The sequence below is a fragment of the Beta vulgaris genome, chromosome 4 (genome assembly GCF_026745355.1).
Source record: "Beta vulgaris subsp. vulgaris cultivar EL10 chromosome 4, EL10.2, whole genome shotgun sequence".
In the NCBI taxonomy this organism is placed as follows: domain Eukaryota; kingdom Viridiplantae; phylum Streptophyta; class Magnoliopsida; order Caryophyllales; family Amaranthaceae; genus Beta; species Beta vulgaris.
In genome coordinates this window covers 62,315,390-62,339,025 of record NC_079205.1, presented here as the reverse complement: position 1 = coordinate 62,339,025, position 23,636 = coordinate 62,315,390, and the positions used below count along the sequence as shown (strand labels likewise).

At 36.6% G+C, this 23,636-nt stretch overlaps 2 protein-coding genes and 1 pseudogene across 8 annotated transcripts; all 3 read left to right on the top strand.

The window, feature by feature from the left end:
• Positions 1-1,864: 1,864 nt before the first annotated feature.
• LOC125497075 (PH, RCC1 and FYVE domains-containing protein 1-like) lies at positions 1,865-9,163 on the top strand (annotated as a pseudogene).
• A 2,013-nt stretch (positions 9,164-11,176) lies between these two features.
• On the top strand, positions 11,177-23,578 carry LOC125491596 (beta carbonic anhydrase 5, chloroplastic-like). 7 transcript variants are annotated; one of them, XM_057394524.1, is made up of 6 exons: positions 11,177-11,405; positions 15,499-15,591; positions 15,687-15,792; positions 17,118-17,222; positions 19,944-20,174; positions 23,004-23,578. In XM_057394524.1, the coding sequence occupies exons 2-5, from the start codon at positions 15,545-15,547 to the stop codon at positions 20,094-20,096; spliced, it is 411 nt and encodes a 136-aa protein (XP_057250507.1). In that variant the 5' UTR covers positions 11,177-11,405; positions 15,499-15,544; the 3' UTR covers positions 20,097-20,174; positions 23,004-23,578. The 7 variants fall into 7 exon arrangements, with proteins under 7 accessions (XP_057250507.1, XP_057250505.1, XP_057250509.1 ...); XM_057394522.1 differs by having other exon boundaries at positions 11,178-11,405; positions 15,499-15,584; XM_057394520.1 differs by lacking the exon at positions 11,177-11,405 and adding an exon at positions 12,736-14,509 and having other exon boundaries at positions 15,499-15,584.
• On the top strand, positions 11,419-12,657 carry LOC130591313 (uncharacterized). The gene is given in 2 exon segments (XM_057394519.1): positions 11,419-11,588; positions 11,591-12,657. Coding segments are annotated over 2 exon segments (996 nt in total). The 5' UTR covers positions 11,419-11,512; the 3' UTR covers positions 12,511-12,657.
• Positions 23,579-23,636: the final 58 nt, after the last annotated feature.

The window sequence follows — 23,636 nt, the reverse complement described above, 5'->3', positions numbered from 1 at the left end:
TATTCATGTTTAGATAAAATCTTCTCAAATTTTTTCAAGAAAAAACATATATTGTCATGCTGGAACTTGTTTGATTCGTCTCAATTAATACTTTATTAATATTTAATCGTTATAATTTTTACTAATATATAATAAAAAATATTTAAGTTTAAAAATATACATTAAAAGGCGAACACAAAAAAAAAATTGACAAAAAAAAAAAGAGAGAGTACACCATAGCAAGTAATAGCCACTACTTCATACAACCAACCCAATGATCAAATTCATGCAACAAAAGAGTAGGGCCATTATATTATTGATGTACCAAAAAGTTTATGAGAATTTTCTGCCTTGTCCCATATATATCTCTTTGTAAAAATTTCACTTAAAATTGAAAGTGGTAATAAGAGAATTGTAATTTGTAAGTGTGTAAAATTAATATATTGGAGTTGTCGAGGGCATTTGGAAGGCCTTAAAGTCCATCTATTATTTGCACATGGCCAGTATTCTTGTTGATAAAGGAACATTAAGATGACATTGAAGAATCAGATATGTGGTCAATCTAATAACTTATTGCACATGACAATCTCACTGTTCTTGATGGATTTTGGATATCTTTATTTTTTAAAAATTCTCCTTTTAACTTGTAGATTTATTTTGGACAAATTCCAATTATTTTGTCATAGAGTTGGAGTTAATTTGCTAGATTAATTGAATAATGTGTCATAAACAAATGATATGGCTAATATATATGAAAATGACATAGAGATTTACTTAGATCAAATGAAGCAATTTTTATCCTTTTTAAAAAATTCGTTTTTGATTTGCAATAAGTTTTTGACCAATATAATGAATGACAAAATGCCATACTCATAAAGACATTTTAGTAAACTATGAAATTAAAAACTTAATTTATTTTACATTGTATTTTATCAAATACCTTGAAAATTTAATTTTCTTTTAAAGATCATCTATCATCCTTATTAAGAGGAAAATAACATGTATTTTAGAAATTCAACAAAAAAGATAGAAAAATATTTCAAAATTCCATACACAATTACATACTTTTTCAGTTTTACATTTACTTGTAATGTTTTCCAATTTTAAAAGTTACATACTATTTGCAAATTGCGACATTATTAAGAGTCCCTTTTTTTATCTCTCTATTCTCCTATTTTATTATTATTATTATTAAAGGTAAGAAGAAAGTAAACGGTTAGGAGACCCTCCGTTCGAGGGAGCTCCTACGCATCTGTTACAAGGATGTTATGTAGAGCAGAAGGTGACAATCTATTATAGAGAATTGTCGATCGACTAGATGACCCACATTAGCCACCCAATCAGCAGCTCTGTTTGCTTCGCGAAGATGTGGCGGATATCCTATGAGCGAAAGTTGTGCAGTAGGCATGTGATGTCTTGGACAAGGTTAGCAATTTGCCAGGGTGGCGACAAATCCCTTTGATTGCTTGGGCGACGAGAAGGTTTCACCTTCAATAAGGATGTTGCTGTAGAGCAAGAAAGGATACCGTGGTGCTGAGTTGTGGCTTGGCAATGTAAACTGAAGAGGTGCCGAGATTGATGGTGGAAGCGTGATGAGGGTGCCCTGTGAGTCCCGAATAATAACCCCGCAGCTGCTGAGGTGCCACGAACATATGTCATATTTATATTGCAAATAATACTATATACATATCGCAATCATCTTGTGTTGAGTAGATTAGTGACTAAGCACAGTAATATAGACGAGATTCAATCTCGGATCTGTTTACCAATGACATACATAGCATATCGCAATCATAAAATAGGACTTTCCGACACATAATTTCAGTTCGATGACCATGAATTAAATGACAAGTATTTCTCTGCTTTAATTTTTCTCTTCCTTTTCCTTTTCCTTTTTTGTGAGGAGAAAGTAAGTAATGTCTCAACTGGTCCTCCTCTTTCTCTCTCTCTCTCTCTCTCTCTCTCTCCAGAAATCAGAAACTAGCTCTAGCACTTTCTCTCTCCTCTGAACTCTGCAACTAATTTCAGATCATTTACTCTCTCAGATTCCTCTCTTCTCTCTCCAAACTTTTAGCTGATTTCTCGACTTCTACGCATTTTGCTCACTTCAAAAACCAGAAAAAAGCTGCTGTCTCTTTTTTTTTCCTCGCATTTCTCTCTCCTCTTTTTTTTCCGGCGCAAGTCAATCAGCGTTTGACTTTCTTGTGACTGATAACGAAATCACTACTCACTCGCATTTTCGATTTCAGCATTGATTGAAGTGTAATTCAGTTGAATAAAGCTGCTAAATGATGGGGAAATCCGAAGTTTTATCGGATTAACATAATGATGGATGAAGTTTTCTTTTGCGTGTTAGTTTGATTTTGATTTGGAGAAATTGTGGAATTCGTTGTTGAACAGTAGTAATTTTAGTAAATTTGATGTATGGAAGGGTTTCATTACTTTGAGAATGGATGAGTTGAGATTGAGTTGATTTTCCTTAGTTTATGATTGTGATTTTTGCGGTCAAAATCTGGATTTTGCTGATTACTTGGAAGGATGGATAGAATGGCGACGGATCTTACTCGCAACGGTTCTGTGGAGCGGGATATTGAGCAGGTGAATTGTTGATATTTTTACTGTATTTCACACTAATTTCTGTTTTATGCTTTGTATTTTAGCAATTCAGATTGTTTATGAATTTGGTGTATTTGAAGCATTGATAATTTGATCATACATGATTATTGTTAAGTGGTAATGACACTCTCTGGATCATGTTGTTTGAGGTACACGCCGTATACTGTCTTTCTCTTCTGTTGGATGAATGATGATCAACAGAATCTAATGAGTTTATCACAGGAGCATGAGTTTGAGCTAGGGATGTCTTTGTCTGAAACATATAGAAAGTATCTGAGGCGAAATTCGTGTTATTATGTTGTGTTATTTGTCTAGGTAGGAGAATCGGAGTGTTGTTTCGTATGCAAGTGTCTCAATTAGGGATATGTGGTAACGTAGGTGTTGCAAGTAAAAATGAGAACTATATAGCTATGCATTTGGCAACTTGTTTTGAGAATCGATTTCTTTCTGTGGTTCTGGTAATATCTCTGAAGAGTTAGCAATCTCAATTACTATATACATTTAGATATAATGCGACTTGATTGATATCTTAGCTTCTGATAGTGGTTGGTTATAAGAGCATACTAGTGTAATGCAACATCCAGCATTATGGAAAAGCCAAAAATTAATTACTGAGTAGTCTCAGACACCATTTGGATCAGTATTACATTTATCAAACTGCTGATCTTCATGTCTTCCTGAATTGCTCTTTAACACGTGAAGCACCAGTTTTTATGCGGATTGAGGTCTTCCTATGTTTGACTTAGTCAGTTAGTCCCACACACAAGTGGAACAGCTCAGTCTTAGTGCTTGTTTGTTGCTATCAGTATGTAGTTCTTGTTTGCTACTCACTGCGTGAACAGTAGCCATTGGCCGTCATAATTATTAGAATAGTTGTTAAAAGTTTGGAGTGAATTTGTGATCATGTATAATCTATCCTATCACATGGAAAATATATGTGACCAAAGTTAAAACACAAACGTCACTCCACAAATCATCTCCGTTGAGTTGAGCTAAATTCTTATCCTCTTCCCAGCTTGTATATTGAATTCATTTAGGGCTTATATGGTGGATTCACTGCAGGCGATTACTGCTTTGAAAAAAGGTGCATATCTGCTGAAGTATGGAGAAGAGGAAAGCCAAAGTTCTGTCCATTCCGGCTATCCAATGTAACTTTTTCTCTTCATGAACTTGTTGTATGCTGTTTTTTCCTGCTTTATGAGAATGTATGACCAAGTTATAGTACTTGGACTGCTTTTATTAGTACCTTATATGACTAAAATATTGGTTTCAGGATGAAACTGTTTTGATATGGTTCTCGGGGAAAGAGGAGAAGCACCTAAAGCTGAGCCATATTTCCAGAATTATATCTGGCCAGCGTACAGTAAGTCACTTTTATTATTTATATATATGTTATTGAGGAATATCATAATTTCTATCTATCAAGACTGAAAAGGAAAAGTACTTGTAAGCATCTTTTAAAACTACTAAGCTTCCAGTAATCTTAGAAAATAAATTCTCTGTATATATTGTGAAAACCAAATGTAGTGTGTGATATAAGCAATTCATATGGTACATTATACAATTTCCTCTTATTTAATCTTTTTTCCTTGTGGTGTGTGTGTTGGGGGGGGGGGGGTAAGCTGATGTTGGATGATATTTTGGTATTTTGCCTATGGTGTTGTGATCTGATTGAAACTCCTTTTTGACAATATCCACTGTAGTCGCTCTCTGCTAATCAGTTCTTTCTTCATTACAGCCAATTTTTCAAAGAATCCTCGACCTGAGAAGGAATATCAGTCATTTTCTCATATAAACGATAGATCATTGGACTTGGTAAGAATTTTTCTGCATCATCTTATATGGAGCTCTCCATCTTACTGGCTCTTGTCTACCCACATTTCTCTTCAAGCATTTGTCATATAGTTTTCATTATCAGATTTGCAAGGATAAGGATGAAGCTGAAGTATGGTTTAGTGGTCTTAAAGCCCTGATTTCGAGAGTCATCAAAGAAGTGGAGAACGGAATCAAGGAGTGATAGCATACCATCAGAAGCAAACAGTCCAAGGACCTATACACGAAGGAGCTCTCCTTTACACTCTCCCTTTGCAAGTGGAGATAGTTTGCAGAAGGTAGTATAAAATAGAAAAAAAAAATTAAAGTTAATTTATACTGTTTGCTTCCTGTCGTTCCATCTGCTGTGCCTGATATAGTCTTATTTAAATGGTTTCAGGACAGCAGTGATCACATTCGCCTCCATAGTCCGTATGACAGCCCCCTAAAAGTGCTTTGGACAAGGCATTTTCAGATGTGATGTCCCTGTGCCTCAAAGGGTTTTTTCCTTTCAGATTCTACTGCTGCTTCTGTCCATTCAATCTCATCAGGTTCAGATAGTGTATATAGTCACATGAAAAGGAATGGCTGCAGATACTTTTAGAGTCAGTCTATCAAGTGCTGTTAGCTATTCAAAGTCAAGGTTCTGGTCTTGATGACGGGGTCCCTTGGTGATGTTTTCATATGGAGAAGGCACAGGGGATGGTGTGATGGGTGGTGGTGTGCGTAGAGTAGGTATTGTATTGGTATCAAGGATTCGTTGTTGCCTAAGGCATTAGAGTCTGCTGTAGTCCTTGATGTCCAGAACATAGCTTGTGGCGGACGGCATGCAGCTCTAGTGACCAAGCAAGGGGAGATTTTTTCATGGGGTGAGGAATCTGGAGGCAGATTGGGGCATGGGGTGGATGCTGATGTGTCACATCCAAAGCTTATAGATTCCCTAAGTAATACCAACATTGAACTTGTAGCTGTGGGGAGCACCATACTTGTGCTGTTACCCTTTCTGGAGAATTGTACACCTGGGGTGATGGTGCTTTCAACTTTGGCCTTCTTGGGCATGGGAATAATGTTAGCCACTGGGTCCCCAAAAGAGTGAATGGTCCGTTGGAGGGAATACACGTCTCTTATATCTCTTGTGGACCTTGGCACACAGCTGTTGTGACCTCTTCTGGGCAATTATATACTTTTGGTGATGGCACATTCGGCGTTTTGGGCCATGGAGACCGTAAAAGTGTTTCCATACCCAGAGAAGTGGAGTCTCTAAGGGGTCTTCGCACTGTTCGAGCTGCTTGTGGTGTCTGGCATACTGCTGCAGTTGTGGAAGTTATGGTCGGCAACTCAGGGGCTAGCAACTGTTCCTCAGGTAAGCTATTCACTTGGGGTGATGGAGATAAAGGTCGACTTGGGCATGGTGATAAGGAGGCAAAACTTGTGCCCACATGTGTTGCTGCTCTTGTTGAGCCTAATTTCTGCCAGGTTGCCTGTGGGCATAGCATAACAGCTGCACTTGCAACCTCTGGTCATGTTTATACGATGGGAAGCCCTGTCTATGGCCAGCTAGGTAATCCTCATTGTGATGGGAAGCTCCCAGCACGTGTAGAAGGAAAGCTCTTGAAGTGTTTTGTAGAGGAGATAGCTTGTGGGGCTTATCATGTTGCTGCCTTGACCTCTAGAACTGAAGTTTACACTTGGGGAAGGGTGCAAATGGACGATTAGGTCACGGGGACACAGACGACCGAAATACGCCAACATTGGTAGAAGCTCTGAAGGACAAACAAGTGAGAAGTGTTGCTTGTGGTACGAACTTCACTGCTGCGATCTGCCTGCATAAGTGGGTATCAGGTGTTGATCAGTCAATGTGTTCTGGCTGTCGCCTGCCATTTAATTTCAAAAGAAAACGTCATAACTGTTATAATTGTGGGCTCCTATTTTGTCATTCATGCAGTAGTAAAAAATCTTTCAAGGCTTCTATGGCTCCTAATCCAAACAAACCTTATCGAGTCTGTGATAGTTGCCTTTCTAAACTTCGGAAAGCAGTTGAGACTGGTATTTCAACCCACTCCTCTGTTAGCAGAGAGGAAATGTGAATCAGGGGACTGAGCCAAATGAGAGAACGAAAAGCTTGATTCTGGATCCCGAGGTCAGTTGCAAGATACTCTTCGATGGACTCCTCAGAAGGTCGATCTAAGAAAAATAAGAAATATGAATACGATAGCAGTCGTGTATCACCTATACCAAATGGCGGTTCACAATGGGGAGCTAATATATCTAGATCTTTTAATCCCGTGTTTGGATCATCAAGAAGTATTTCTCCGCTTCAGTTCCGGGATCCAGAATTGTTTCTCGAGCAACATCGCCAATTTCAAGACGACCAAGTCCACCTCGTTCAACTACACCTACTCCAACCCTCTCAGGACTTATGTCTCCGAGAGTGACTGTTGATGATGCCAAGAGGACCAATGATAGCCTTAGCCAGGAGGTTATCCGATTGAGAGCACAGGTATGGAGCTTATCTGCTTGGCTACTTGTACATCTGCTACCTGTGTGACTATTAATTTATCTCCTCAAATTAAACATTTGGCTTCATAGAATATACCATCAGTGGTGTTGCTAACACAAGTGGTTGGCAACTACAAACAGATGTTTCACTGGTAGTCTGGTACCCCCCTGCAAAGCAGGCTTTCTCAAAGTGAATGTTGCGCATGTATCTTCTTTTGGTGTTTGTTATTTTTTGGCCTACAATCAGTTCTAAAAGATGATGTCAAATATGTCTTATTTAATTTTGTCTGTGAAAATATCTCAAATATTTCCTGGAATTTTCCCGTTATACCAGGCATGGGACGGAAAACTTCTTGCACGAATCCTTTAAAAATCCGCTGCATAAATGGATAAGGATTACATCAATCTCTGAAAGTTATCCTGTTTATTTGTTGTGGATTTGAAATTGATTTATTGGCAAAAGTTGAAAATAATCAAGTCAGTTGTTTATCTAAGAATTGATTGTGAGTGAGAGCTTCAGTTTACTTGTGAAGCATGCTGATGTCAATGTGCTCAATATTCTTTTATATAGGTGGAGAGTCTCACTCGCAGAGCCCAACTTCAAGAAGTTGAACTGGAAAAAGCAAATAAACAATTGAAGGAGGCGATAGCAATAGCAGGTGAAGAGACTGCAAAATGCAAGGCAGCCAAGGAAGTGATCAATCACTAACTGCCCAGGTATCTTTTGAATTTTTCTTCAATTTCTGTCGTTTTTTAAAATTGCGCATCCATGATGGACTCTTGACATCATATTTATGATTCTGTTATAACATGTGCACAATATGCTATGGGATTGATTTTTGATTCACAAAAACTTGTGATATTTATTTGTTGTAACCACCTACTGTTATGTGTGATTTCTTGTGCTGATGACATTCTGTATCAATCTTGCTCTCCAAACAGCTCAAAGAGATGGCTGAAAGGCTGCCGGTTGGAGCTACAAGAAACAGCAAGTCTCCTTCATTTCCATCTTTGTCATTTACCCCCACTTTTGCTGACATCCTCAAATTCTCATTTGACCAGTGTAATGATCAGATACCTAGCCATGTGGCAGACTCAAATGGTTTACATGGTCTGGTGCTTTCAAATGGGTCAGCCACCCCTAGTAGCCGTAGTTCTGTTCAGAGTAGAGTAGTTAGTTCAGAGGCAACAAGAAATGGGAATAAAACTCGAGAAGGTGAATCTCGTTCAAGAATGAATGGGTCGAGCAGGATGAGCCTGGTGTATATATTACATTTGTCTCCTTACCTGGTGGGACCAAGGATCTAAAGCGAGTTCGTTTTAGGTCAGTGCTTTTCTTCTCTACTCCTATTTTGTTTTCTGCTCAAATTATGTCAGTTGCATTCTAAATTGAGGAGACCATTATGTCTAAGAAGAAAAAAAAATTAAAGTTTTGTTTTACAGATGTGTATAAATCCATGCCCATCTTGGCCATGTATATGATCAGGTTTTGTTCTTATAAAAATTTAAAAAAGCTATCGAAGTTCAATTCACTACTAGATAAAGTTCTGAAAGACAATTTAGATAAGGTTTAATAAGTTCAAATAAGGGTTTTCGTGGTGAAAAAAATGGAGCCTTATCATGCTCTAATAATTAGTCTGTAATTTACATCCTTTTGCTGGCTGGATATGTGGGCATTTTAACAGTTACAGTCTTACAGATTGTATCGTTTTTCTCTGTTTACTGCAGCCGCAAAAGGTTTAGTGAAAAGCAAGCAGAACAGTGGTGGGCAGAAAACCGAGCAAGAGTATACGAGCGTTACAATGTTCGTTCAGCTGATAAATCGAGCGTTGGTGTTGAAAGTGAGCTCGGCTCATTGATCACTGATAAGTAAAATTGATATTACCTAAATAGTCATTCCTCAAGTGTTATCTGTTACAGCTTATGCATTCTGTTATTCCACGCGATTTTGTGCTGATCTATGAAGCTATGAATCTTGGACCAATATTAAAGGGTCCAGATGCAGAGATTCAATTGTTTTCTTCAATTCTTTTTTTTAGTCCTCTCTCTCAAATCCAATTCATGTAATTTGATTGTAGCTTCTTCCTTTCTTCCTTGTTAATTGTAAGATGCGTGAGGGTTGAGGGTGAGAAATGTATATTCATTCTAGGTTGCTGGCTTTTGTTGAAAGCAGCTGCTTGTAAATTCTGATTCAAGGAAAGTAATTTTCAGGTTTTCTAACATCGTTTTTCTTGTATAATAATAAACTTTGGTTGAACATTGTCCCGCTATATTGGATAAAGAAAAGTTGCAATTTTGGAAATGCCGGGATGTTTGATCTTTTCATGTGGAGTTGGGTTCCTAGCTCCCTTGATGTATTATTGGAACTGGGAAGTTTCACATGTAAACATTTTGATTGAGTTGAATTGTTTCGAGTTAGTTTGCTGGAATGCTAAATATCGTCCCAAAACTTCTTAAAATCGCCCCAAAAAAAGTTGAAATTATATTTATAACCTTTTCTTTTCTCCTAAACCACCATCCACACCACCGCCACGTCCAGGCCAAATGTTTGAGCCATGGCTAGACGTTCCAACCATCATTTTTAAAAAATTCAGAGGTGGGTGGTGGCATGTGGTGGGGTTGGCGGGGGAGGTAGGTGGCGGCGGGTGGTGGAGTTGGTGGGGGAGGTAGGGCTTGGTAAAAAAAAGGGTAAAATAGGAAAGTAATGTTGGGCTCGAGGCGATTTAAAGAAATTTTGGAGCGGTGTTCAGCAATCTCATTTGTTTGTTTTGCGATGAGTTACTCGATAAAAGCCAGGTCAACTTTGAGTCAATTGACAAAGAAGCAATTATATGTAATTTTCCTCCAACCTCGACTTGTCTTGTATACTATTTTGGTTCGTTCATAAATAATTGTTTCGTTATTCGAAAATTCACTCCACTCAATCCATTAATGCAAATCCTCCACTAATGTTATCACTCTAACGTCTAAAGCTATATCTTCATATAATATGGTGTGGGGGCGGAGGCCTCTATTAAGCTCTCCATCTCGAGAAATATAAAGAACCTAACTTTAGTACCCTTATGTCTAATCGAAGAGAATCTTCTATAACGCATTTAACGGGCGGCGTATAACTATGCTAGAAACGAAAAAAAAACAAAACAAAACTATAGAGTCAAACCTCTAAACGCTAAGCTACTCACACAAATCCTAAAAAACGAACATAAATCTTTAGGAGCCTAACTTATATAATACGTTTGAAATGCTCATCCTTGAGACAAATTGAGTTTTTGCACATAAAAATACGAGAATTTGCATTGTTTATGAGAAAATAAAAATGAAACTTTTTTTGCAGCATTAATTTATTAGTAATTGAAAAATGTTAAGCATCGTACTTCTTAGATATTCATTTTAGTCGTTCTCTTACAACTTACAGGTATATCATTTGCAAATCAAGTGGCAAAGATGTAATCAAATGTGCGCATTTGACATGAGAATGACTTTAAGGAAAAAAAGAAAATAAAAGTGAAAGTTGATTCATCTGCAAAAAAGTCGTTCACAATATATTTGAGAACTATTATCATGTGCTTGTTCCACACTTCTAATCGATTATATATGATTATATGTGTTCATATTGTAAGATTCGAGATTGGCCTACTTGATTAAAGCCGGAGGTTATCATTCCACTCTTATTAAAGATGATTGTTAAATATCGCTCTAAAATTAAAGAGGTTTGTTTTTATGTAATTTTCCTATTACTCTCTCCGTCTCAAAATATAGTTTCCATTTCTATTTTGGGTGTCCCAAAATATAGTTCCATTTCTATATTTAGTTTTATATTTTTCCGTAATTTGTCTTGAAAAATCGTGTCCCATCATTTATTTGCTTATTGAATTTTGTTTTTTCCTTTGTTTATCCAACTAAAATGTTACAATTAATTCTCCTTTCGTCCCAAAATATAGTTCCCATTTCCCTTTTTTCACAGTAATTTATGTAAGTTGGGATAGTAAAGATTTTTTGTTTATTTAAATAAATGTTGTATGGGAAAAGATGATTTTAGGAGAGAGAATGAAGCTAATTGATAAAAGAACATTAATGGTAACATTTTGGTTGAATAAACAAAGAAAAAAACAAAATTCAAGAAGCAAATAATGATGGGACACGATTTTTCTAGGCAAATTATGGAAAAATATGGAACTAAATATGGAAATGAGAACTATATTTTGGGACACCCAAAATGGAAATGGGAACTATATTTTGGGACGGAGGGAATACTGTAACAAAAATATCAAACCAACACCACCGAGAAGCCCATCCATCCCACCACTTCCCAACCACCCCAGCCGCCTCTTCCGCCACCCCAGGCGCGTCTCCCCTTTCCCCAATCAAAAAAACCGCCATATTGTGATATTTACATAGTTGCCCTTTTTCGAAACAAATAGTAACTCTCTGTCTCTCTCTCTTCGAAGCCGTCACTGCACCAGCACCACAGTGAAGCGCCATATGATAAATTTCTACAGGTGTTTCTGTTATTACTCTCTTCTTTTTTCAACATTTCTTAAGATTTTTAAGAATCCTTTTATTTAATTTTCCTCTTAAGTGTGTTCTTGCTTCAAAAATTATAACTATGGTTTCAAAGTTGATAACTTTGGCCTCACATGAAGCCCCAAATAAGTTAGAACTTTCTCTAAGAGAAGCTATACCCTTCTTCAACCTAAATTAACACCCCCATTAAAGTTAATTATCCCTTCCCCTGAAGAGTACTTAAACCTTAATAAGGCAATTATTTATGGGGTTCTATGTGAACCCACTTTGTCCAAAATTCATATAAAGTATTTACATGCAATTGTCACAGATGGGTATTGCTTATTTATCAATTTACTTTCAGAAATTGTTGATGGGTTGTTTTCAAAGATGTTGGAATCTCCAAAAGTTCAGTTGATTTGGGTTGCTTCTGTTATGATTGATGTTTGTGGCATAGGTTTTGACAGTCTTTTGGTGTCTATTTTGAGGCAAATTGTTGGTGGGGATTTTAGTGATGGGAATTTGTGGCTCAGCTATGAGATGGTCAGTTTGTTTTTGTGTAAATGGGATTTGATTTTGGATGAGGACCCAATTGTTATGTCTAGTGCTTTGTATACATATCTTAGGTTGTTGGCTGATCACTATCGGATTGCGTGTAATCCGAGGTCGGTAGAGTTGAAGAGAAAGGAGATAGGGTTTTGTGTTAGAATGTTGAGAGAGCAGTTTCATTTGTGTTTAAGAATTGGGAGGGATTTGGTCCGTCTTTTACAGGATTTGGCTCATGTTCCTGAGGTTCGAGCTATATGGAAAGATCTATTGCTGAATCCAGGTTCATTTGGGAGTTCTAGGTTTTCGGATATTTCTGATATTTATGGCATTAGAACATCGAGTAGGTATTTCTTGCTTAGAATAACTCCTGAAATGGAGACTCAGTTGAGGTTTCTGCTTACCCATGTAAAGCTGGGATATCAGAGAAGGCACCAGACATGGTTCACTAGGAAATTCCTTTTTGCACGGAGAGAGAGACTCTTGTCTGTGACATTGTTCGCTTCATTTGCTGTGCCCACCATCCCTCAAATGAAGTACTTCAATCAGATGTGATCCCGAGGTGGGCTGTTATTGGCTGGTTGTTGAAATTATGTTCAAAGAAGTACTTTGAAGCTAATGTGAAACTGACCTTGTTTTATGATTGGCTTTTTTTTGATGAAAAGGTGGACAACTTTATGAACATTGAGCCTGCGATGTTGTTATTGGTGAACTCGATACCTAAATATGTTGGTATGACCAATTCTCTATTAGAATTCTTGTTATTAGTTGTAGAAAATATGATGTGGATAGGAAAAATATCATCTGCAGAGGTGTGTCATCAGCTATAAGTATACTAGTCAGTAAAGGGGTAATTGGCTCCCTTGACGTATTAACTTCTTGCAACTTGCTGTCTCCTTTTGTCAAAGAGATGCTTCAAAACTTTATGTTCAAGGTCCAATCAGGGATATGTAAAGAGCCCCAGTTAACCAACCATCCTTCTTCAGATAAGCCATCCCAGATTTTGCCTAATCCACCTGATCTGGAAAGTGCACATCAGTCTTCTGGACTTCTTGCTTGTCTTGAAAATGCTGAAATGAGCACTCATTGTGTCTCTCTACCAGAATCGATTGATTCAGCTGCTTCACATGGTGAGTGCCAAGTTGATGATTTGGCAAATTTAATAGGAAAAATAGGAGAGGTAATGCAAAGCTCGAACAGGATGGGAGAGAAACTAGTGGAGAACATCTTGCATTTGTACATAAAATCTGAAAACGAAGAAAAGTTTGGTGTTATTAGCTCTGAATCTTTAGCATGTGAATTGAAAAAGGAACTTGAGCTGGCTGGTTACAACCTTTTTTCACCTCTTGGAAGTTTACCAAAGAATGCTGATGCTGATGATGAAGTTGAATCCGTAACAGCAGCAGTCATTCGCACCTTCGTTATTTCTCAACATCAATGGATCAGGAATATGCTATTCTGGTGGTCAAAGAATGGCTGTGTAGTCGGAGCTCGATTATTATCATATGCATTGAGACTTGCACATGAAGCACGTGAAGCAGGCTATGGAGCAAACTCTACCAGCGAGATCAATTACAGAAAATGGCCCTTGCTGAAGTGTCTCATTGAAGGATATTATGAACTTACATCTCGAAATGTGGATCGTGTAAATGAAACAAATACTTCTATTCCTGAGGTTGATAACAAATTGGTTAGTAAGATGATTGATGATGCTTTCACCTCTTATAGGAATATGCTTACACATGCTAGGGATGCTTTAAGCAAAGAAGTGGTTATGGATCCTGGTAAGATCTTAGCAATGGATGTGTTGTTTTCTTCATTATGGAAGAGCAAAAGGTTAAATGCTCTTTTCCACAGCATCTTTTCTTATCTTCCTGATCTATCCCTTGGCGATGAAGATGTAATCCTGTTACTTGTCAGTCAAGTGGACGACGCTGATCTTGTATCCATGCAGATCGACTTGGGATTGAGAAGGTTTTCTATATTTGGTGAAGATGTCAGAAAAGTTGTCCAATTGATCAGAAAGTCCGTATACTGGAAGCAAGTAGATCAGCACAAATTTTGGGGCTTGATTAGTCAGAGCTCACTGTCTCCGAGTTTCCTGTGGAGAAGTTGCTTTTGGAGTGCTTTTTCTCAACTGATTTTGATCCAAACCTAGTGGTGTCATTGTTGGAGGTCTTCAAGCAATATGTAGTTCTTGTGCTCCCACACCAGAAATTGTTGGTGCTGTCATGTTATTGCCGAACAATAAGTTCCCTGATTTTGCTGCTTCCATTCTCTCTCATTGGACCATAACTAATGCATCAATGTTCTCCAATAGTGTAGCTGATTTTTTGATTAAACTCGAGAACAAGAATGGGAATGCTCCTCTTGACTATAGCAGTGTTTCCATCAACCAGTCTGCTCTCTTATATTTGTTAGAATATTTTGAAGCACAAGGTGTGCAAGGTGTTAACATGCTAGAGAAACTGGCGTTGAATTTAGCAGACATAGAAACAAGACTCGGGAATCCTACAGTTCCAATGGATACTGGGTAATTCTGTCTTGTGTCATGGTGAGCTAACCCTACTGGTATATATCATTACTTTCAATTCGTGAGGTCAGATGATGTTGTTTGCTAATTTTTCTTTTTGAATTAGGTTTAATTTACTCGATAGTTTGGGATTTCTGCTCTATGTTTAATTTGCGTTTAATTTACTCGATTTTCTGTTGTTGATGTTGAAGTTCTATCTTTAATCTAGGGTTCTTGATTTTATATTTTAACCTTTTGAAGTCTTTATCGATTTTTTTTCCGATTTCATGGTTGGGGTTCGTGGGTTCAGGTCTTGCTTTTTTTTTTTTTAGGGTGTGTTTGATTTGCGAGAAAACTGAATTTTACAGAATTCTTGATCAAATTTAGGGGGTGGGGGTGGGGGTGGGGGTGGGAGAGGGATTGATGATCAATTATTTCCAAATGGTGGGTTAATCATAATAAGCTCTTTGAAGTTGAAAAGATAAGGCTTAAAGAGTACTAGGGTAATGTTGTGGTACGGCTTTCTGTTAAGGAAGAGGGAAGGTTAATCAATGTTTACAAGGCTTTTGGATAGAGTGGTTGTCTGGTTGATAACTTGATGTGGATCTTAACCATGCAGAAATAGAAATCTGTGACTCTTTGGCAAAATGTCTTGTCGCACCATGTGCTATTGCTTGAGATCTTGGAGAAAAAGCCGACTGGCTTAACATTGTTGATATTACAAAAGTAAATGTCGAATATTTACTTTGGTAATATATATTATGTAAAGATATACACCTATTCATGTTTGGTATATATATTATGTTAAACTAGCTTGACATCCTAATCCTAAGCCATACAAAAACAGAGGATCGAAAGAACGGTTGCTCACTTAATTCATTCATTAGTTCTTGGAACAGTTCCAACACGTTCTCTTTTAACAGTTCAGGGGATTACAAATGCAGAATTTGGAATAGAAACTTTAATGTACTGTTTTTTCCACGTCCTCAGGGTCTTCTGCGTGGATGATAACTGAGTTTTCATCTTGACAGGTTGAGAATATTCTAATTATGGGCCATAGTTGCTGTGGGGGAATCCATGCCCTCATGGGTATGCAGGATGAAGAAGAAGATTCAAGGTTCTAGGTCTACTCAGTTATTGTTAGACATGCCCACACTGTGGCTTACTAAATTTTATAGTGGTATTAAGTTTTCTGATTTGGTTCTTTACTGCTTACTAGGAGGTGCATTAGGAGTTGGGTAATTGTTGGCAAAAATGCAAGGATTAGCACCAAATCTGTGGCTTCTAATCTCAGTTTTGACCAACAATGTCGACATTGTGAAAAGGTGCACATCATTGGCAAACTCTTAACTTTGGATAGAAATAAACAATGGTTTCAGTTTCATTCTCTTGGTTATGCATAAATTTCTTCTACTTCCTTCGTTCTAAAATAGTTTTCTTGCATCTTCGTTTCAAGTGTTATGTTGATTTGTTAAACCGCTCTCTCTCTCCTTGTATGTTTTCTTGCATCTCTGCTTTTTATGCATAAATTTTTTCTACTTCCTTCGTTCTAAAATAGTTTTCTTGCATCTTCGTTTCAAGTGTTATGTTGAATTGTTAAACCGCTCTCTCTCTCCTTGTATGTTTTCTTGCATCTCCGCTTTTTCTTTCTTCTAAATTTTTAATCTTATGATGTTTGCTTCTTTTTTTTTTTGAATTAGGTTTAATTTACTCGACTTTCTCGAATTTTGCGCTTCTTTTTTTTTTCTCTAAAGCGTTAGCTCGAAATTGATGGATTTTAAGGAAGATTGTTCATCTTGATACCAAAGAATTTAGCAGCTGAAACTTTTCTTCTCCGTGTCTCGATTTAAGTTTTTATTATTGTGTTTTCTGGGGGAAATGCAGGGAAATGGCGTTGTAAGGTTATGTCCTAGAGGTGTTCAGTGGCTCTTTTCTCTCTCTATTCAGTTTGCCCAATACCCAACCCCTCCTGTTTAAATCTTTTTAAAGGTGTCTTCATTGCTTCCTTAAGATTGTTTCTGTTAACAGGAAAAATTCTCGGCTAACAATTGATTTTAAATGTTATTTATCAATTTCTTTCAGTGTGCTACACGAGATCCATCCTCCATTGACATTGCACCGGCACCCTATGTGTGCTGAAGTAATTTGTTACTTTGTTTTTGAACTTCATTTCTGATCTTATGTCGTGCATGCTACAGCTTAGCATCTTGATTTTATGTATGTTCTGGAAACTAACGCTGGTTATTGGGTATTCTATATCCCTTCAACTAAAAGGTGCAGTGCTGTATATTTAAACGAACTTGCAATGTGGTATTTTTCTGGCTGTTAATAATCATTTTCTTTCCTATCTGCAATGTATCAACGTAATTTTTTTGTTCCTGTGGTCTATATGGATGGTAATCTGTACCTATATATTCTCATGCTACTTAATCTAAATCCTTCTTTCCTTTTGCCCGCGCTATCATATAATCTCTTTTTTCCCCCTAATTTGTGTCATTTTGAACTAATCAAGTATTTTTCTCTTGAAAGAGGTGGCAGTAAAACAGCTTGTTTGACCCAAATTTGGTTATTGTTACCCTAGCCCTTCTTCACTCCCACATTTAAAAGATCAGAGGAGGTATTGACTTTAGACTCTCATTGTATCGTGCAGATCATTGAGGCATTCCAGAAATGTCATGCAGATCACCCTTTTGGCAAAATTTTCGGCAAGTGCACTGAGCTCAAAATTAAACTTGATGGCTGCTTCAGGAAGGAGGTAATTACTCTCCATATTTTATATATAAAAGTCTTGAACATCTTTTTCTTGGGTGGAATGTATTGGATTTTATGGTTTGTAGTGATTTTGTGCTGATTTGGACTTCATAGATAGTTTAGGTGACTTTAATGTGGTTACAAAAATTTTGAAATTGAAGAAAGAAATTAGTGAACCATTTACCACAGGACAATAATTTCAATGTGATTAGTTACGCCATTGTTGGTGCTTGTCTTCTAAGCACTCGGGTTCCTATTTTTATTCGGTATTTGGTATATGGTTTAAGAGATACATTGTAGCTAATGAAGTATGTATATAGTTTGAAGGTTTTTCACCCTAGGATTAGTTTTCTCCAACCCCTTCCTCTCTCCCTACTCTATGGTCTCAGGCTCTCCCTCAAGGTCTGTTCCCAAGGTAAGAAGAGAATGTTCCAATATGATATAAGAGCAACCGATTACAATTGAATTGCACCATATTGCTGGAAAAATTTGGCCCCTTCATGATTTTAAGCTTTTAGGGGAATCTTTTCCTTTTGTCAACCTCTTATTTCTGTGATTTAGTGATGCAGCTTCTGGGTAGCAACTATATTGTAACAACTTGTGCTCACTTGTGATAAAGAAAAAGAAGTTTTGTTCACTTTACTGAACCAGAAAACATATTTCTCTTCTAATATTCATTCTTTCAAGTGGTTGTTTTGCTGTAATTTGATAGTTTGGGTTAGAGATTAATACAAGAGTTTCCCCGTTAAAGCATGGGTTGAGGCTGTTCAATGGATTCGTATGATAGGTGTTTCAAGGGAGTGATGGAGAGTTTAGACAACAACTTTTGTTAATATAATTAAAGGTGTTGGGGATTAATAAGCTGGGCCGTCCTGACTGTCTTCTCTGTTTCACCAAATATGATTATAATAACATTGTATCTTCCATATTCTGTCCCTTGCTTAGTATAATTTTTAGCCAACCAAAGTTTCGTCACTTGAGTTGAGTGTGTGTGGGCATTTACGTAACTAATTGATGTGGGGCCCACCTTAACTTTTCTAGGAGTAGTTATATGGTAGGTTATCTAAATTAAAAACAGTTTTTTTGGAGAAGTGCTCAAAAATTGGATCCAAAATCTTATTTTGAGCTATCCTTTTCTCTCTGTTCTGGTCCTATATGTTTCCTTAATGATTTTCAATTGACCCCCATGATGCATGATTAGAATGTCCTGTTGACAGGATTACGCCGGGTGGCGGAGAATTGAAACCTTCTCTTCTCTTCTAGCCACTTGTATATCCTGATGCAACTGTTGAGTTCTCTCTTTTCTTTTTGTTAGTAAAGAGAATATTCCAAATACAATAACGACTCATATTTAGTCAGAAATAAAGGGGATAATGGTGATACATTTATGTGTCATTTTGTGAAAATGTTCGATTGCAATACCTATCAAGCAGGCCACAGAAGTTTGTAATTTTGCCCCACTTTGCTGCCATTATACCATGTTTTATCCTTAGACGGGGACATGGAAACATTAACAAATAAGTATACTGCTGTGGGTCAGTCTGGTTAGTGAGTTTGATAGTATCTGATATTTTATGTTATCCTATTTAGCCAAGTTTGACAAAATCTGAAATTTGAATGCAGTGTGTTGAAGTGAGCTTGGCGCTGTCAGTTGTGCATCACTATTATATGTTAACCAACTGTTTTGAAAGATGGTTTTTCACCCTAGGGAGAACTATTTTCCACCATTTACAAACCAAACACTCTCTAAAGCTGAGTGCGAATTGTTCATGAAAATGCAAGTCTTTCTTTATGTAATCTTATAGTACTTAAACCTGCAATTTCCCTTTTCTTTAAAGGTGTTTTATGTTAACCAGTAACTGTAGACTGAATTATTTTTTGTATGTTGTTGACCATTTTAGCTTTTGTTAACTTCTATTAGTAGATTGAACTAATTTCTTTTATGTTAACCATTTTGCTTAAATCAAACTTTTCCCCCCTTCTTTTTCCAAAGATTTATTCAAAAAATGGGTTATTCAAGGAGCTATGATTGTTTCTTCAAGTATACAAATCATATTAGGTTATAGCCAACTCTAGGACCTCTTTTCACGATATGCCTCGGGTCTCCTTGCAATTTGTAGTGTTTGGCGGGTCCTGTTCTATTGTTGCTTGGTATTTTTATGCAGACCACATACATTTGCACATTCTTACAGATTCTTTAGTCCTCTTGGGATAGCACCAGTTGGCGGTCCTATTCTCTTGTCCTTTTCAAGCTTGCATTGTTTGAAAGTCATGTTGTAATACTGTTTGTCTATGCTTTTAAAAAGAAGGTGTACATTCTAAACATTCAGCAAAAAATTGTTTATTACATTATCTTTCTGCTTTGTAAAGGATTTGTGATTAGCTAAACAAGTAGAAGTCTAACTGCTACTTGTAAGCATGCAAGTATTTCGATATGTTTGCTTCTTATTGGACAATGATTTCGTTCTTAATTTTTTTCATTCTAGATGATATAATGTACTTTGGTTAAGCATAGTTTATTATACTTCATCTTTAGATGTCTGAATATGTAACTTATTAAGACTAATATATATTCGAAATTCGAGAAGCAAGCTTTTCGTTTTCTATCCTATGTTTTGTTCCATAGTATAGACCCTTATGATAGTAAAATAGTGCTCTGGTGCTTACATTGAAAAACCTGATCACTACCATAATCTCTTATACTTGTTATTCACTTTCAATCCAGGTAGATGCTAGAGCAAGTTATAGCCTGTCATTAGGAGTATCCTATCCTGAGTTACTTGTACTTGATGATAAGAAATACTCCATTATCTACAGAACACTTGCTTTAGAAAATTCCGTCAAGACAAAGAAGCAATGGAGGTTGTGTTTGCCTTAAGCATATCACCCTCTTTTACTTCAGCGACATCGACATAATCTGCAGGAAGCCAAGAAGGATGTCGCTAATGCTATTGATGTATGACTACTCGCACTTGCTCTTTCTATTGTTTTACTTTTCATGAAAAAGATATGAATTTTGCTATACCAAGATTTCATTGGTCATCGCCCTTCACCTTTATTGGACTGAAGTCTAACTAGGTTAAATAACATATGCTCCTGCGATTTCAGAGTTCTTGTCCATATGGTCTTACAAATTCATTGCGTGTAAATAATGAACTCAAATCAACCAATAGTATGGTAGTCTTTTGGGAATGAATATAAGTTAATTAAGTAGCATTTATTAATTATAGAAGACAATAGAAAACGAGAATTACAAACTATAAAGGTGGTCGTTATCTTGTGTATGTTGATTTTTGAGTTGGGCCATATTTGTTTTGGTTGTTTGGCTCTTAAATCTTAGTGGATTGCACATTTGCAGTAAATAAATTATAAGAGGGTGACCTTTGGTTTGCTAACCCAGAGTGGGATGTCAATTAGGAGAATTAAGTCAAAAAATAAGTTAGCATTTTCTTTATGTTGGGTTAATACATCATTTCTTTTTAGAAAAAAACAGTTATGTTTTGAATTAGACTTTCTTTTATGATATTTCATGTTTTAGGCTCTTGTGATTATGTTATTCTAAGATCCCTAATTTGTGCTTTATTGATTTTTGGTTTCAATTGGATTGATCTGGGTGTTTTTATTTTATTTTTATTGAAAATCATCTCTATACAAGGCCTGATTTGTGATTTGTATATCACTTCTATTTTGTATTTGTGTTTAGTTAGATTCAGAAAGATTTCACCCTTGACTCTTGAGAAACGTTATGAATATTTTTCTCATAAAAGAAATGTGGCTGATAACTCTTGATTCATTTTATTCTAAACCAGGGCTTCTTTCCTCAGTTTTGCACATAAATTTAATTGTTTTTACTTATTGACTCGTGTCTTTCGTTATTTATGTATGCTTAAATGAAGTCTTTCACACCAACTTCCAAAATTGAATCATGGATCTAAATCTATTCGCGCAAGTATGAATTTTTCTATATTGGCACTCTCCGGTGCTCTTGCTGATATACTCTTGAATAGCAGCGACTTGGTAACTGTTGCTCGTGGAATGTGGGCTCTGGTAATTAACTTCTCATCCTGGCCTAATCTATACCCATTAAAAAGTGAGGAATGCTTCTACTATAGCTTAATAACAGTAAGATTACTATTTTGCAATTAGGAACAGTAATTTGACGTTTTTTCCCTTCACTTTTCACATAACTACTTCTCTGCCCTCCCTTTGCTACGTGTGTCCTCTGGATGCTGCTTTACCTCGTGGCTCCTCCATCTTCTCTTCCCCTTTCTTTCCTCCTCTCCTGAATCGTTCCTTTCTTTTCAAATTCCTAAGGTTATCGATTGAAGCTTGAATTCGTCTAATCAAAAATGGCGATGCAAGCATGAAGTCAAGGGATGGACCCAGCAGTGTTGGACGACATTATTGGACGACTTTTGGAGGTTTAGTTTCTAGGATTTCCGCCATTGTTATTGATAGATCCGGCGACTTTTGCATCGCTTCTCGTGAAACTTTGATGCGCCAAACCTAATCTATCTCTTTCTCTTCTCTTTTCCCGTCGAGTTCTTCCACCAACCTGATCGCAAAGGTAAATTTCTTCGATTTTTCTCGCAATCTTCCGTTTTTAGATTTCACGATTTTACGATTTTACTATGGATAGTAATATTAGCTGTAATGTCTGTATAAGTCACAAAGTATGTACAGATTCAGGAGAATTTCAATTATCATCCACTTCACTAGAGATTCAAGAGATGCTAACAAAATGTCCGTTAATGTCTCACCTTCATTCTTACTTAGTTTATGATGCCATTCTGCTAATGTACAGATACAAATACCATCTCTCTATAATGTAGAACTTTTTTCCTGCTAGATTTGATCATGTAAACTTCTTTCCCATAATATTGTTGCTTTTATGTATTCCTGAATTATATGTTTTCTGGTTCGTCAGACATTTCATTGGTTTGTAAAAAGTTACCGGGCATGCATAATAGTGTAAATTTGTTAGAGGAGGAGAGTTTTGCTTCAGTTACACATATTTTAGTGCCAGAACACTCTTCAGGGCGCAAGGTGTGTCATGTATGCATCTTAATGGTCTAAACCTTTTGGATAGGCAGAATCAGTCAATTATCAAATGCATGAAATTGGTGGACATCCTTTTGGATAGGCAGAATCAGTTAATTATCATTAAGATTTGTCATCTCAGATTCGGGAGACTATTGATTCTTGTTCGTAACCAAAAACAATAAACTGCTGATGTGAATGAATAATACTAGCCATGTTAAGTCTTCCTGGAACCAATGTTTTGTATTCGTTAACTCACCCTTTGAGTTGTTAGAAATTGAAATATGTGATGTACTTTGGACACTGGACTTTAATTAGCCTTCAGAATCTTGATGAGGACAACTTTGGTCAATCACCTTTCGTTAAGATATAGAAAAGCATCATGAACTCTGAAGTACTCTTTTGTCACATCTTTTCTGCTTGATCATAGTTGTTCACACCTCAGCTGCAACGAGGTTTTGCAAATATCTGCCTACTACTTCATTCCTTAGAGTGAATGAATTAGAGTATTAGATCTATCCATGCCCATTTATGAAGTGAGAACAACTCTGATCCAGGATTATTATTGAGGGTGTGTTCCTAAAATTGAATCACTTACCTGTTCTTCATATTGCATTAGAAAAATGCATCTTTTAAAAATACATTTACATTATTACTTGTGCAAGATATACTTGCTATTACTGTCTGATTTAGATGAGTTTACGTCTGTTCATTCTACCTACTGATATTTTTGTTGCATTGCCAGGTTAAATTGGATTCTTTTGGAGTCTCTGGCTGGTAGTCAAGAAAAGTGCATGCTTTGCCGAGCACTCGGTGACTGTCACTGGGTCAGCACTTTTGTTGACGGACATTCACAGGTTAACGGAGGGTTTTAATTGGTGTTGTCTCCTGAAGGTAAACCGATCTCAAGTTCGTCAGGCTCATGATCTAGCTACATACTGCCGACGTAGTAGGGGTAGTCTCCCTTAGGTTGTTTTACTTTGTTTATTATGTACGTTTCCTTGATGTCAAAAAAAAAAATAAAAAATAAAAAAATAAAAAAATACAACTTATACCTTGAGTATTAACAATGAGCCAAGGGTAGTTTAAACATTCAAACATCATGTAAAATGAATCCTTTTATCTTCGTTTCTTTCCTCTAATCCCTCTATTAATATGCATTTTCTTTTTATGTATATAATAAAGTCATAGAGACAATGTTTTTTTTGATGTAAATGACCGGTTAAACCCAATGAGGTAGTCAAGAAAAGTGCATGTTTTTATGTGTGCTATTCTTTTTTTGGGTGAGGTTTATTTAAAGAAAGCCTTGTTCTATTATAATTATATGGATATAGTTCACGGTCTTCCAATGATTTGTGCGCCATATTCATAAGTTCCA

Excerpts from the sequence above, each read along its gene's own strand:
- LOC125491596 (XM_057394520.1), top strand. Across the intron at positions 15,793-17,117 it reads AATGTCGACATTGTGAAAAG|ATCATTGAGGCATTCCAGAA; the intron begins GTGCACATCATT and ends TGTATCGTGCAG. Across the intron at positions 17,223-19,943 it reads ATGGCTGCTTCAGGAAGGAG|GTAGATGCTAGAGCAAGTTA; the intron begins GTAATTACTCTC and ends CTTTCAATCCAG.